The 15793-nt window shown below is 40.1% G+C and overlaps 2 protein-coding genes across 2 annotated transcripts in view; one reads left to right on the plus strand and one right to left on the minus strand.

Moving 5' to 3' along the window:
* The window catches only part of LOC141571016 (uncharacterized), a 40687-nt gene extending 36960 nt beyond the window's left edge, over positions 1–3727 (minus strand). The window contains exons 1-2 of the mRNA XM_074329497.1: positions 3676–3727; positions 682–1296 (exon numbers count right to left, since the gene is read on the minus strand). Coding sequence (XP_074185598.1) covers positions 682–1296; positions 3676–3727 — 667 coding nt within the window. The remainder of the gene's footprint in view (positions 1–681; positions 1297–3675) is intronic.
* The window catches only part of AGPS (alkylglycerone phosphate synthase), a 122801-nt gene continuing 107809 nt past the window's right edge, over positions 802–15793 (plus strand). The window contains exon 1 of the mRNA XM_019739330.2: positions 802–1154. Within this exon, the coding sequence (XP_019594889.2) occupies positions 823–1154 (332 nt within the window). The 5' untranslated portion in view covers positions 802–822. The remainder of the gene's footprint in view (positions 1155–15793) is intronic.

Raw genomic sequence — 15793 nt, forward strand, 5'->3', positions numbered from 1 at the left:
GGTGTAAACCTAATGCAATCTAATCCACTGGCTGCAAATGGCTGAGGAGCACTGTCCTAGGAGATCCTCCTACTTTCACCAAGTGCTATTCGCCACAAACGAAGTCAATTTGTAGATAAGCGAGAAGTCTTAAGAAGAGCTCTTGGGTAATTTTACCTGTAGCAATAAAAACCTTTGCCTCCATTAGGGTAAGGAAGGGCCTGGCATCCCATAACAAATGTAAAGAGAACTTAGGTTGCTTTAGCATTTACTAGCTGCATGCCCTTGGGCAAGTTAGTGTCTCTGAGCGTCTTCCTTTCTTTTTTCATCTGTAAAATGGAGATTACTAACGAGATCCAGCATTAAGCACAGCCAGGTACGAAGTAGGCGATGAGAAAATGATAACTCTTTACCCTAATGGTTAGAGGCAACAAGTCAGTTTGAGTTACTTTAGGGAGTGGGGGCAGAGGTGGAGCAGTAGGAACTCTTCCAGGGAAAGGTTGCGCTAATTCTGCTGTCACCTCTAGCAGCACCGCTCACGCCTCTCGCTCTCGGCTTCTGCCCCCGAAAGCTACTCCAGAGGCCCAGGCCACACCCGAGAACCCCACCCAGGGCTACTAGGGCATTTCGGGGACGCTTGTGGTTTGGCTCCTGGTCCAGCCTACCCCGAGTCGCGCCAGTTCGGGGACAGTTCGAACTCACCTGCTCGACAGGTGCACACCGCCGGAGGCGTGACCGCAGAGGAAGGCGGGCGCGGTGGGCGGGAGCTGAGAATGTGGAGCTTCAGGCGCATGGCACCCGCCGCCCAGTCGCCGCGGTGGCTGCCGGGATGCGCCGCAGCGAATGGTCGCGCTGGGCGCCGCTCTGAGTGACCTTTCACCTGCGCCCAGCGGTCCCGGGCGGCGGCACAAGGCGGAAGCCATGGCGGAGGCCGAGGCGGCGGGTGCAGCCGGCGGGACTGGCGCGGGCCCCGGCTCTGCAGCGGATCGGGACCGGGACCCGGAACGGGACCGCGCCGGGCGGAGGCTGCGGGTTCTCTCGGGCCATCTGCTGGGCCAGCCCCGGGAGGCTCTGAGTACCAATGAGTGCAAAGCGCGGAAAGCCGCGTCGGCTGCCACGGCGGCGCCCACGGCCACTCCCGCCGCGCAGGAGTCGGGTACCATCCCCAAGAAGCGGTGAGTAGCGGCTCTGTGCAGCGAGCTGGCGGCGAGGGACCAGGCCGCGCCTGTGCTGCGGGAGGGCACGGACGAGGTGGGAAGAGAGGTGACACGGGTGGGCGGAAGGCATCCCGGTCCCTGAAAGTACTGACCCATCTCTCTTCCAAGAGAGAGTGGACGAGATTCTGGATTTACGAGTAGTCAGGAAGGGGACGGGATGGAGTGGTGGATTTGGGTAACTATTTGAGAGTAACAGACCTGAAGAACTCTTATTGGGGAACCTTTAAGGGGACCTTTTCTTGGATTCTTAATACCAGGAATTTGTTCTCTATCTTGAGTTAGTACTTTGGGGGCTAAGGTCTTGGAATGGATAGAAGGGGTTCTGTTATGATTCTTCGAGGAGTTTTAAGTTGGTACTAGATGATGGATCTCTTCTAATTCGCGCAAGCCTGGGTGCAGGGAAGAAGGAACTGACTGGTTTCTGTGGGGCCGGTTTCTGCTTGCTTAGGGGCATGGTATTAGGCTTTGAGAGAGGAAACCGAGGTGTGGGTAAGAAGCAATAAACTGCAGACATAGTGATTTTAGGGTGTGATGGTAGCTCCTGAACTCTTGTGTAACCAGAAGCTGAAACACCCTTGTCTGTGGATGAGGATGTTCTCGTGATCTTGACTTCTGACTTTTTGGAGAAAACATCAGCTCTGATGGAAGCTGCTAGGATAAGCTCTTTTTCCCCGAGATGTGACTTTGTCAGTGTGGATAAACTTTGAGAGTGAAAAAAATGTTGCTGCTCATGTTTAATGTGTACTTTCAATGTGCCAGAGATTGTGCTAATTCTATTATTTATTTTACTCTTCCCTAAACTATGAGGTAGGTGCAGTTGTCTCCCATTTTACAAATGAAGAAATTAAAGAGATTTTTACAAGCCTGCTGCAGGCTTGGCAGGTATATATTGTGTGGCAGGTTAGAATTCGAGAGCACATCAAATTAACTCTCAGCTTAGGGCCAAGTTCTTAAGCTGTACTGCTTCTGATTGATTCATTAATTCAGCTCTCATTCTTTGCTACATGCACATTGCACTAGGAATACAGAGATTTAAAAATTTAGTGTTTACTCTTAAAGAACTAATAGTCTAATAAGGTAAAGTTACACAAGAAACTAGCTGGTAGTAACTATAGGAAATGGTCACTTAACCCAGTTTTAGGTATGAATTTGTTAGGGCAAAGGCTTTCCAGGATAAGGATTATCTGAGTAAATCTTGAAGTTTGTGTTGGAAGTAGCCTGCCAAGTGTTCCTGTCAGAAAAAGCGTGTTTACAGGCAAAGCAGGGACATATTAGGGAACTACTGGGAGTTCAGTGTGACAGAAAGGGTGAGGATGACAGGGGATGAGGGCTGGAGATATGGTCTTTCCAGGATTTTATGTGGGGCGAAACATGATTACATTTTACCTTTTAGAAAGATCACATTGGGGCTTAATTGAAGAAGGCTAAACATATGGGAATGTAGACCTGAGCTTGAATTTCCACTGCACAATTCCAGCTGCATGACCTTGGGCACACCACTTAACTTCTCTCAGAGCCTCTGTCTTCTCATCTGTGAAAACGAGGATAGTAATTTCTGCTTGGCAGTGTTGCTGTGAGAATTGGAAAATATAGAGTTAAGTGATTAAGTGCTTAGTGATCAAGTGCAGTGCTGGTTACATAAACCCCTCAACAAATGGTAGGTACAATTTTCATTGAGTCCAGAGACTGGGAGATCAATCAGGAGACTGTTATTCCCATGAGAAATGCTACGATTCTGAACTAAGGCATAGTATCGAGAGTAGGCAACCTATTTGAAAAAATCATAGGGGGTAAATGTTCCATAACTTGGTTACTGAACGGTGGGGGAGGGAGAAATCCAGGATCACATCTTGGCCTCTGGCTTCACTTGATATTACATTAGCCGTCACTAGGTTTAAAACTTAAATTTTCTAAATGGTTTCATGTACATTTATTTCTATTCATTTGTATGCCTCTATGTGTGATTGTACATTTATATTCCAGTTCCTTAGAACTAATTATGTAGGGCAGATATGTTCCTTATGGTTGGATTTAGGGGCCTTGGTCTATAGTGAGGTTTGTAAGGCACATTAGGAAAATGGATGAGGCTTCCCATGGCTGAAGGTGATTGGTCGGGGGGCCCCTGTGTGGTTGCTCCATGGTCTGAAGGCACAGCTGTAACCCATTGATGGCATAGATTATAAAGCTGTGGTTCAGGGGTGTATGGTTAGTTCTAAAATCTAGTCCTATACAACTATTTTGAAGTTTGAATCAAAATATGAAGGAACACAAAAACTTGTATTAGATGGAACATCAAAAGCTTCCTCAGAAAGTGATCTACATAATACATTGTTCATGGGGAACCCAGGTCTCCCTTTTAGGGAAGGCAAATGATGGAGCAAGAAGAAGCCAGCATGTAGATGTAATAAAATATGAGTGTCAGTTATTTCGGATTGTTTGGTGATGTGTGTTCTTTGTATAATTCCTTCTCTTTTATTACCTTGGATGATGTCATTGGTTGCTAGTTCTTTTATCTCATGGCTGGTTATCATCATGAAATTGGAAGAGTGACTTTTTGAAATTCCATGTTTTCATTTCTCTCACAGAATAGTCATGCTTATGTTAATTTACTCAACATTTGTAGAGCAGTTGTTTTATGACAGGTATTGTCCTAGGCACAGAGATAAAGAGATGAATAATAGGCCTTGGCCTCAGAATTCACAATCTAGCAGGGGACACAATCACATTCCAGTATAGTTTGAGTAGAGCCACTGTAGATATAGGTACAGATGTAGCACAAAGGAAAGAAAGTGATATACTTTCTCTAGGGGGTTGCAGGAAGCTTTCTGGAGATGGTTTTTAAATACGGATGATACTATAGCAGGTTGATTGGATGGCGAGGAGAGTGTATTCAGGCAAAGGGAGTAGCAAAAGCAAGGGCATATTCAGGTAACTCAGCAATGCAGTATAGGTAAAGGTGGGAGTAAAGTGAAAAGGAGGGCTCTGGCAAGTCGAGGAGGCCTTTGGCCTTTGGGTCATCAGTCCATTCATTCATTCACTCATTTATTCACTTATTCATACATGCATGTTTGAGTGCTTACTATGCAACATTTAGCAGTGAACAAAAACTCTGCCATTATGGACTTAGTGTTCTATGTTGTAATGGAGATAGTGAACAAACAAGTCATGAAGTACCGTGTGTCACATGGTGTTTGATGCAATGAGGAAGAATGAAGCAGCTGAAGGCTAGGCGATGGAGAGCCCTTGAAGGAATTGAACTGGGAAGGGACTTAATCAGACCGGGCTTGGACGTGAGAGAAATCACTCCAGCTGAGTGCTAAGAAAGGACTGGAAAGGGATGAGGATGAACACAGGGATATCAGTTAAGGGAGGCAGTTGTAGCAGAACAGGTGAGAAATAATGAAGGATTAAACCAAGATGATGGCAGTGAGAATCAAGGGGAAAGGATGGATTTGGTTTTGGAAGTTAGTGCATTAGGTGATACTTAAAATTATGTGACTAAATGCCATGGGGGTTTGGGATGGTGAAAATAGAAAAGGGATGACAGAGTCCTGAGGAATGTGGACACTTAAGAGGGCTGACCTGCCAAAACTTGTTGCACTTGTCACATGGTCTCCTATGAGTTGGTCCTAATTACTTCTATCCAGGAACATATATTCTCATTATTTGAAGTTTCTGAGCAGAGTTTTGAGGGTGATGGTAATACTTTTGGATCCTCGTTTTCCTTTAAGTGCATGTTATTCCATGAACAGTTTCTTTTTGATCTTGCTTGTGAATGTAGTTTTAGATTCTTAAAAATCATAGTGAATATCAGTTAGGTATGTGACATTTTTATGCCTTGGTTTTGGATTTTTTTCAAAGCTATCGTAATGTTATGAAAAATAGAAGAAAAAAATCCGTAGTGGACATCTGTCCTTCCATACTGATAACCGCTTTCTCAGTTGGAAATTTTGACTCCAACCTCACGTGATTTGCATTAGTCATAACTATTCTATGGCACTTTTTCCAGACGTTATAAACTCTTCTGGTTCAGATCAGAAGAATATCTGATTAAGAATGTTACTAATTGTTTAATTTACTGTATTTTATACATGCTGTTTATTATTTATTTATTTTAATATGAAGTACATATCAAACCAGTGTTTTCACAAATATTACTGCATAGAAATAGGCTAACATAATTAAAATAGTATTTAGTATGTTCAATTTTAAGAACATCAATTGTCTGAGGTAATAAGCAAAGTGCTTCTAGGTATTAAATCATTCTTATGAACATATGAAACTGAATTTGTAAACACAGTGACCTTAAAGCCTTTTCAATGTTCAAATGTTATTTATGAACTTAAAATATTTCAGCTTAAAATCACAAGTTTAAAGCTATTACTCAATTGTGTATTTTAAATTTGTTACAAGTCAATCATTCTTACAGAGCAGATTCTATTAAATTTTGTACGTATGTAAAAGATCATTTTTTGCATAGCTTTCTTAAAACAAATACATTAATATCTGACTTTGAGTCTTTTAAGCTCAAACTATATTATTTGTATAGTTCATTCTGGATCTTTCTGTAGTTGAAATAAGCTTACTCATTAGGGATGGCTATTGCCATTCTAGGTAACCGCAGTTACTTTTGACAAGTGAGTTTTGGCCCTCAGATGAGATTTGGAGCTCTAGGTATTATCTTACCACTCACTAAGAAAACTGTTGTGTGTAATATTTGGCCTTGCCAGGATATCGGAAGTTACTTACCAGAGATTGGCCAGGATGATGACCAAATTCTTGTCGGCAACTTCACTGGGACTTTCTAAATTCTATTTATAGTTGCCATGTCAATGGCCTATATGTCAGTGACCTCATGCCATCCAGTGGGGAGTGTTCATGTATCACAGGCCCTCGTAATCAGTAATATGAATTATTTGTTATATTCACAGTTTGCAGCTCCCAGTCAGATTGATAATGTGGTTAGATTTTGCATTTCTTCTAACGAGATTTGAAGTTTACAGGAATCCAGCACCAGGGATATTAAAATATACCTACTTGAATTCTATTCTGCTGTCAGCTCAAATTTTATAAATCAGCTTTCTGTAGAAGAAAGCTTTCTGTACCACTAGAGCTTTCTGTGCTGATGGAACTGTTCTGTAACCTGCGCTGTCCAATGTGGTAGCCACTAAACACGTGGCCATTAAGTACTTGAAATACAGCTAGTGTAACAGAGCAGCTGAATTTTTTATTTTATTTTAATTAAAATTTAAATAGGTGTATGTGGCCAGAGATACCATGTTGGACAGCACAGCTATACATTAAAATCTAACTCATTGTCTATCCTTTTTCATTCCCAGATGAAGTTACTTTTCTGGGTTTTCTTATTTCTTTTAGTGCCAGTCCTAGAGTCCTTCAGCCCTTATTTTTTTTAAATATATATATATACACATATGTATGTGTATATATGTATATATATGTATATGTACATATACACACACACATACTTTTTAAACTTTTATTTAAGTGTGTTTTCCCAGGACCCATCAGCTGCAAGTCAAGTAGTTGTTTCAATGTAGTTGTGGAGGGCGCAGCTCACAGTGGCCCATGTGGGGATCGAACCGGCAACTTGTGAAGAGCACGGCGCTCTAACCAACTGAGCTAACCGACCACCCCCAGCCCTTACTCTTGAACTTCATTCTTTTCTCTTAAGATTGAACTTGCTTTGAATTAATTTATTCAAATTAACAATTAGTTCCGTAATCACCCTGCTGCTCCTGTGTATCTCATCTGATTCTCACAGCCACCCATTTTACAGATCAGTAACTGAAGTTCACAGACACTTGCCAGAAAATAGTGGTAGAGCTTAGGTTTGAATCCAGATCTTTTATTTCAAGTCTAGAGCTTTTTCCTTGACACTGTACTGATATCACCAAGTCCTATTCATTTTTTTTCTTCACAATCTTTCTCACATCCAATTTGTGAATTCAAAAGTAATTTATCAGTCACTTATGTTCTAGGTGCTTGGGCTACATTAGTGAACAAAATGGACAAATATCTCTGCTCTCATGGAGCTTACATTCTAATGGTGAAATGAATAATTAAGTAAACGTAATAAGTAAAGTAAGTTTGTGAGAAGGTGATAAGTGCTATGGAAAAAAGAAAAAGTGGAGCAGAGTAAGGAGGTTGAGTTTAAATTTTAAATAGGAAGTCACTGGAGAACATGACATTTGAGCAGATATTTGAAGGGGATGAGAGTTTAGCTATGTGGAATTCTAGCTGAAGGAGTGTTCCAGACACAGGAATAGGGTGTGCACATGCCCTGGGGAGGCACACGGGGCACGTTAGGAGAGCAGCAAGGAGACCAGTGTAGCAGGAGTCAGTTCATAAACTTCCAAACCCAACCTCTGTTTCAGCCTTTAAACCTCAGCTTTTAATTTACCTGCCACCTCTATTTTAGGCAAGGTCTTTTATTTACGACACATTTTCTAGTTTTCACACCTTTCTTTGTGCCACTCTCTGGAAGACCTTTGCTTGTATGACACTAGTCTTCAGGGTCTATTGTCTTGGGGATCTTTTTTTTTTTTTTTGAGAATCATGGGGAGGGGGCATTAGATTATTGTCTGTTATCTCTTCCCCATGATTTATCATATTATGAATAGTAACTTTAAAATCATACTGTTAAGTATCATGTGTTGTAATATCTAGGCCTGGAGCCTTTAATTTATTTAAATCAGCTAGATACTCTTTTGCCATCTCCTCACTTGTTCATCTACCCAAGTTTGTTGGCAATTTAGTCAGTGTTTTCTATGTGCTAAGCACTGGGGAGGATTAGCACATTGGATTTGCCATCAGGAGCTTCCAGGTCTACTAAGGAAGATTGATGTGTCGTCTATTACTGCAAAGTGCTAGGTGCTGTAACAGGTATGGGAGGGGAATGGTGACTGGTAAAGCAACGGAAGGCAGCTTCATTTCAAAGAAACAGAAGGGTTGGGAGAATACCATTCTGTGTCAAGATGTTATGCAAAAAATCTTAAATCTGAGAGCATTGATGGAAGCATTTGGATGAGAATATAAACAGAAATATTATGGTAGAAGAATGTGGACAATATAATAAAGTTTATAAAACTGGTATGGCAGTTGACTATAGTAATGATGGGAGCCTTCAACTATCTGGACAAATTTTAGAAGTCTTATTCTGATAGCAGCAGAATATCTGGCAGTTATTTTACAATTAGAAAGAAGTAGGAGGATAAACAATTTATTCTGAAATGCTATACATCTTTGTTGCAGAAAAAAATAGAAAATAGTAGGTAAAATGAAGATAAATATCTAGACTAATTAAGAGATAACCACTATGGTATTTTGACATTTTTCAGATATGACACATGTATGTGTAATGTCATGCTATAATAATCTCTTGAAAATAAAAACTCCATTTATATTTAAGACTTTTTTGTTTTAATTAAAAAGAAATTTAAGTCACAGTTGACATTCAATATTATATTAATTTCAAGTTTACAGCATAGTGGTTAGACATTTATATACCTTATGAAGTGATTTCCCAATACGTGTACTTTCCTGGCACCATACTTAGTTATTACAATATTATTGACTATTCCCTATGCTGTAGTTTATATCCTCGTTACTATTTTGTAACTGCTAATCTTTGCTTCTTAATTCCTTCACCTTTTTCACCCAGCCCTCCTCTTACCTTTTGGCAACCACCAGTTTGTTCTCTATATCTATGAGATTGTTTCTGTTTTGTTTGTTCATTTATTCTGTTCTTTAGACTCCACATATAAGACAAACCATGTGATATTTGTCTTTCTCTGTGTGACTTATTTCACTTGTCATAATACCCTCTAGATGTATCTATGTTGTTGCAAATGGTAAGATTTCGTTCTTTTTTATGGCTGAGTAATATCCCAGTGTACATATACACTACATCTTCTTTATCATTCGTCTATTGATGGACACCTAGGTTGCTTTCATATCTTGGCCATTGTATATAAGATGTCCTCCTTTGTTATTGCCTTTGCTTTAAAGTCTGATATTAGTATTGCTACTCCAGCTTTTTTTCATTTACATTTGCATGAAATATCTTTTTCATCCCTTTACTTTCAGTCTGTGTGCATCTTTTGATCTGAAATGGGTCTCTTGTAGACAGCACATACATGCATCTTGTTTTGTTCTGCATTCAGTGACCTTATGTTTTTTTATTGGAGCATTTAATCTGTTTATATTTAAAGTAATAATTGATAGGTATGTGATTATTGCCATTTTATTAGTCCTATTTTTTATCTTTTTCTTCGTAAAGAAATCCCTTTAACATTTCTTGTAAATACTGGTTAGTTGGTGATGAACCCCTGTAGCTTTTACTTGCCTGGGAAGCTCTTTAGGTCTCCTTCGATTCTAAATGACAGCCTTGCTGAGTAGAGTAATCTTAGTTGTAGGTCATTACTTTTCATCACGTTGAAGATTTCGTGCCAATTCCTTCTAGCCTGCAAAGTTTCTGTTGAGAAATCAGCTGACAGTCTTATGGGAGCTCCCATGTATGTAACTAACTGCTTTTCTCTTGCTGTTTTTAATATTCTTTCTTTGTTTTTAAACTTTGACATTTTAATTATGATGTGTTTTAGTGTGAGCCTCTTGTGATTCATCTTGTTTGGGACTCTGCATTTCCTGGACTTGTATGTTTATTTCCTTCACCAGGTTAGGGGAGTTTTCTGTCATTATTTCTTCAAATAGGTTTTCAATCCCTTGCTCTCTCTCTTCCCCCTCTGGTACCCCTATGATATGAATGTTGGTATGCTTGATGTTGTCCCAGAGGTTCCTTAAACTCTCTTCATTTTTTTTTAATTCGTTTTCCTTTTTGCTCTTCTGTTATGATTGGGTGTTTTCTGCTACCTTGTATTACAGATCACTAATTCAGTGCTCTGCTTCATTTAATCTGCTATTGATTCCATCTAATGTAGTCTTCATTTCAGTTATTGTATTCTTGAATTCTGACTGGTTCTTTTTTATGGTTTCTAGCTCTTTGTGTAAGTTCTCACTGATTTCATCTATTCTTCCTCTTAAGTTCATTGAGCATCCTTATAACCAGTGTTTTGAACTCTGCATCTGATGGATTGCTTGCCTCCATTTTATTTATTTCTTTTTCTGGAGATTTCCTGTTCTTTCATTTGGGACATGTTTCTTCATTTCCTCATTTTGGCTACCTCCCTGTGTTTATTTTTATGTATTAGGTAGATTCGCTAGGTCTCCCAGTCTTGGCAGGGTGGCCTTATGTAGTAGGTGTCCCGTGGAGCCCATTGGCACAGTCTCCCTGGTCACCTGAGCCAGGTGCTCCAGGGGTGTCCCTTGTGTGGGTTATGTGTGCACGCCTATTGCAGCTGAGCCTCAATTGTTGTTGGCATGTCAGTGGGTGGGATTGACCCTTAGGCGGACTGGCTATGAGGACAGGCCTTGACTACAGTAGATGAGCTGTTGTGTGGGACTGACCCCATGGAGCAGGATTCACTTTAGTGGGGCTCTGGTGCCTTCTGAGTCCACCCTTTGGATGTGTTGTTTGTGGAGCTCAATTAGGTGGTGCTTTGGTGTGGTCTGAAGCCAGCCTCCGGGTGTGTTGGTTCTGAGACCTCTTAGAAGGGGCTCTGGCGCAGGCCCAGGTCAGCTGCTGTGTGTGCCCGGCCTGCGGCCACCTGGTACGTCCTACAAAGTGAGCTGCAATCGGTAGCTGCCTGTGCTGGGCTTGGAGGTGCCTGGGAGAGGCTAAGCTGCAAACTGAGGTTGGCTGCTGCTAGTGTTGAGCTGGGGGCCACTTAGCAAGAGGTACAGGACATGCTGAGGTCAGCTGCTGCTTGTTTGGGGTTTTTGGACCTTTCAGAGACTTTAGGGAAATCCACACTGTGGGCTGAGGTGGGCTGCTTGTGAGTGACAACCACTGAAAGAGATTCTGGCCTGTGCACAAGTTGATTGGGGGTAATTCTCAGGGAATCATCTGGGTGGGGTGTGTTCGATGCCGATTCAGATTTGGTGCCCTCTTTCACCTGCAGGCTGGGTTGGGGGCTGGCTCTTGAAACCATTTTTTACTCACTGTCTTGTGTATAACTTTCCATGTCAAGAATTAATGTGCAACATCATGTTCAGTGAATCAACAAGTATTGTATTATATGTAGGTACTACCAATTTAACCTGTACTGTTTTATATTTAATTGTTTTCAACTTTTTTCTATTATAAAGAATGTTATGATAAGCTTTTTACAATTCTTAAAAATTTTCTTATGGCACATTTTTCAAAAGCATTTTAATGGGCCAAAGAGCGTTGGAATACATCATTTATTTATCTCTATGGGCAGTGGGAGAAATAATGGACAACTGCTTGTTTGGACTTAATTCTGACCAAGAATAAAGAATTGGAAATGATTGGAATCCTAGGAAAAAGATTGCCGTCATGTTTGAGCGGATTTATATCTTATAATTTAAGAAAGCAGCTTTCCAGAAATTCAGATAAAAGGAAATTAGACGTTTTGGCCTGAGTTGCTAAGGGGAAACCAAAACATGACGACAGGGAGTCTAGGAAACAGTGCTTAACCCTCTCTGGGCCTCCGAATTGATGAGACAGAGAGAGAGTGGAGGCAACTGGCTTAGAGGTGCCAATCTAAACCATTATTGTTATCAGTAAATAATGTACATGCCACACTTACTCTGATAGCTCGTACTTCCTATTTGGGTAATCGCGCTGTGTGAGGTGGTGCACTTTAAGGATTATAGTGTCAGCAGTTTTCTTTCCCCCGTCATACTATTTTGAAAAAATGTAAACATATTGCAAAGTTGAGTTTTATAATAAACTCTTATATACCAACAACCTAAAGTCTACCATTGACACTTTGCTTATTACATATCTAACCATTAATGCTTTTCTCCATCCAATATTAGTCCATCTCATTTTTTATGAATTTTAAAGAAAATCAGTTATTTCATTTTTAAAGTAAAATCTATATTAGCTTTCACCATTATTGGGGGAGGGGGAATTTTAAGTTAATATCTAACTCTTTAATCTCTGTTTATACATTTTTAATTATTGAACATTTCTATCTGAATGTCTTGATATTTTGACAGAGTGGCAATCTATTTTTGAAGTAAAATTAAAAAAAAAATCCTCACTTTTGAAGTCAAAGGTTCTACTTTCATTCTTGTATCTTGGTCTTGATTTCCAGGTGATATTTTGTCTGCTTTGTCTTCACAAAGTATTTGTAACTTTACAACATAATTATTAGACTGCTAGTTTGATTTTGGTTTTATTTCCAAATTCTTTCTGCCATCTGCCATTATTTTCAGAAAGTACATTCTAGTTTGCTATGCTTACTTTCAGATTTTATTCAAGTGGTTACCATTTTAAAAAGGAATTCTTGTTCTTTAGTATGTGTATTAATTAGGACTTTTAGTTACAAATATGAAGTTGAGCTAGGTTAAAACAGAAGAGGAGAATTTATCATTAGAGTACAGGGGCACCAAAGCACCCAAGGATAGGAATGGAGGTTGGCCTCCAGATGGAATTAGAACTAAGATCCAGATCGCCATCAGGTTTCTTGCTAGTATCTGCTGCGTGTTTCTTTAACCATGTCAGCCTTTTCTGCTCTCCTGTCCAAATGGTAAAAGGTAGTCACTCCTCCAGGTTATTCAGCCAGTAGCGACGAATTGAACCCTCTTGTTCTCGGTAGCTGGATCAGTCTACAGTGCTCCAGTCAGCTATTGCCTGTAAAGACGGGGTGGTGATCTTAGTACAGACATTGCCCAGGTAGGCAGATGAGCTGAACTAGCTCTGGTTAGCACGCATTGAAAGATGTCACAGCCAGATCATCTTTTTTGATGATTTCCTCTCCAGAATCTTGCTCCATGAGTTTATCTTATTTATTTTTTCTTTTGGGTCGTCATTCTTTTTTTCTGTGCTGACTTTTCCTGCTTCTTAAAAGCATAGGCAGGTAAGCTTTTGAAATTGTTTTCTGCCTATATCACTCTTTGTAACGGCCGTCTTAAAAGCCATCAACAACCTAATTATAAAATCCTTAGTCATACTCTTGACCAATTCCCAGTACCTGGTAGATATTCTTATCTCTTTCCTTAGCTCCCATACTATTGCACTATCTTGATTTTCTTTCCACCCTTCCTACTTTTCTGGCCATGCATTTGCTGACTTTTCTTCTTTCTGATTCCTAAATTTACAAATCCTTAAGGTTAATTTTCAGTCCTTTCTTTTACATTTTATTCCTTAATAATCTCATCTATTAGGACTATATTAGCTTTTACCACTATTGGGGGAACTTTTAATATTTCTAACTCAGCATCCATTTTCACATTTTAAAATGTTAGATTTTGTATCTGAATGTCTTGCTGGTTTCTCCAACCTGGCATGCATGTATAAGGCCGCTATTGTAGCCTTCAACCCCCGTCCTCCACTCTTTCTGTTTACTTCCACCATCACAGACACTCATCTCAGTCACAGGTCTTACCGAGCTCCATTCCCTCTCATTTATCCAGTCCATTGACAAATCAGACAGATTCTATTAGTTTAGATTCTCAAGACACTTTTTTTCCCCATTGACACCAACCTAGATGAAATCTTAATTGTCTCCCATCTTGTTTAGTCTCCCTTTCTTTATTTTCACCCCTTCAAATGATTCTTCGTTCCATTACCAGACCAGTTTTTTTGTTCAGAGAAACTGTGAGTACTTGCTGCTTGCTGATGCCGTGCTAACATTCTAACATTGCAAAATTGATGGACAGTCCAGTGGATACATACAGACATGTGGGAGATATGATGTAGTAAATGCTATAATCAATGTATACAGAAGGAGCCATACATTTTTCTTGAGGAAGGTAGGAAAGGCTTTATAGGAAAGGGACTTTTGGACTGGTTCTTGATGGATAAATAGTTCTCTAGAGAGAGAAGGGCATTTCAGACAGGGCTATAGAAGAAGAGCAAAGACAGACAGACCTAAAAGGGCATGGTATGTATAAGGAATTGTGATAACTTTTAGTGTGGCTGGAAGAATAGCTATTAAGGAAGGTGAAAATATAGTTTGGAACCAGATTGCAAAGGACATTGTGTGCTATGTTAAAGAATTGGAATTTCATCCTCATTGGAGAGCAGCAACATTTTAAAGCAGATACTGTTAGATTTTTACTTTTGGTGGCAGCATGGAACATGGAAAATACTGTTTTGATCCTATCGCTCCCTATTGATTATTGAAATAATAAAGCTCAGTGCCTATAATTCGGTATTCGAGGCGCTCTGCTGTCCTCCATGACTTTCTTGTATTTGCTTTATGCTTCAGCCAACTTGGGCTGTTTACCAGCATGGGAAAACCTTGTGCTTTTCTGTTTCTGCCTGATTATTGAATTTCTACCGTCTTCCAAAGCAATTGCAAGTTTAGATGCCACTACAGTGAAGCCTTCTCTCAGCTAGAGATGAACACGTTCTCTGAGCTTTTATAATATTTGTACTCCTTGTGTGGCAGTCAGTGAGTATATTGAACTCATAGCTTGGTAGTTGAGGTGTGTGGAGCCAAAGACCAAGATTTAAACCCTTGTTGTATCATGTACTGTTTGTGTGATCCTGGACAATTTACTGAATCTTTCTGAACCTGTTTTCTCATAGTTTTAAGTAGGGATAGTAACACCTACTTCATTGGATTAATGTGAGAAGGAAGTGAAATAATTGTAAAACCCCTAGCGTTACATATTTTGCAATACGATTACTATTGCATTAAACTGTATAGAAAGGAGTAATATGAATCCAGTGCTGAAACAGTTCCTGAAGGTGAAAGCACAGTAAGAAGTAGGAGGTACTCAATGGCGACCATGGCATTTTAGCAGAACACATTTCTAATAACTGTCACCTTATACATTAGGGAGGAAGGGATGAAACCAAAGAGTGAAGAGATTTTTGGAGACATTGATCAGCAATTTCTCATATTGTGTGATAGGCTGCTTGTCAGTAGCGTGCACACACGACAGTCACCGCTGTGCCATTTCTCATTTGCAGCTCTTTCCATGGCTCTTAGGGGTCATGGCCACTGCTGCCTCTGCTTGGAATGTGGCCTTGGTGGCCACATATATTGGAATTTGAGTAAATATATTATTGTGCTAAAGACAAGTTATGTGATAAATCATCATTTTCATTTTTATGCTTTGTAAGCCTTTTAACATTATGTATAAGCTAGGAAAAATTTTATAACAGATCAACTTTCCTGAAATTTGGATCAGAGAATATCATCTCTGTATTGCCTTCATTCCCCCTTCCAGGATCATCCTTTGTAAAATTTGGGTGTAGACCTGTCTACCTCCCCTGGCATGTAACTAAATCTCCAGTTCCTGTTACCCATTTCCCTGTCTTCCACATGTGAGTGCCCCTACTTTCCCTCTTGCAAAACTCCACTCAGATCCGTCCATTGCTGTACTGCAGTGAGTTTATAGTTTTTCTTTCTTTCTTTTTTTTTTTTCCTTCCCCTCAATCCTAGTCCCTCCTGATTTTGATAAAGTTTGGGTGAGAGCAACTTGATTTTATTACATTAAGGCTTTATTCCCTTTTTGGCTATTCTCAGATGAGGCTT

This window comes from Rhinolophus sinicus, linkage group LG01, assembly GCF_036562045.2.
Source record: "Rhinolophus sinicus isolate RSC01 linkage group LG01, ASM3656204v1, whole genome shotgun sequence".
Classification (NCBI taxonomy): domain Eukaryota; kingdom Metazoa; phylum Chordata; class Mammalia; order Chiroptera; family Rhinolophidae; genus Rhinolophus; species Rhinolophus sinicus.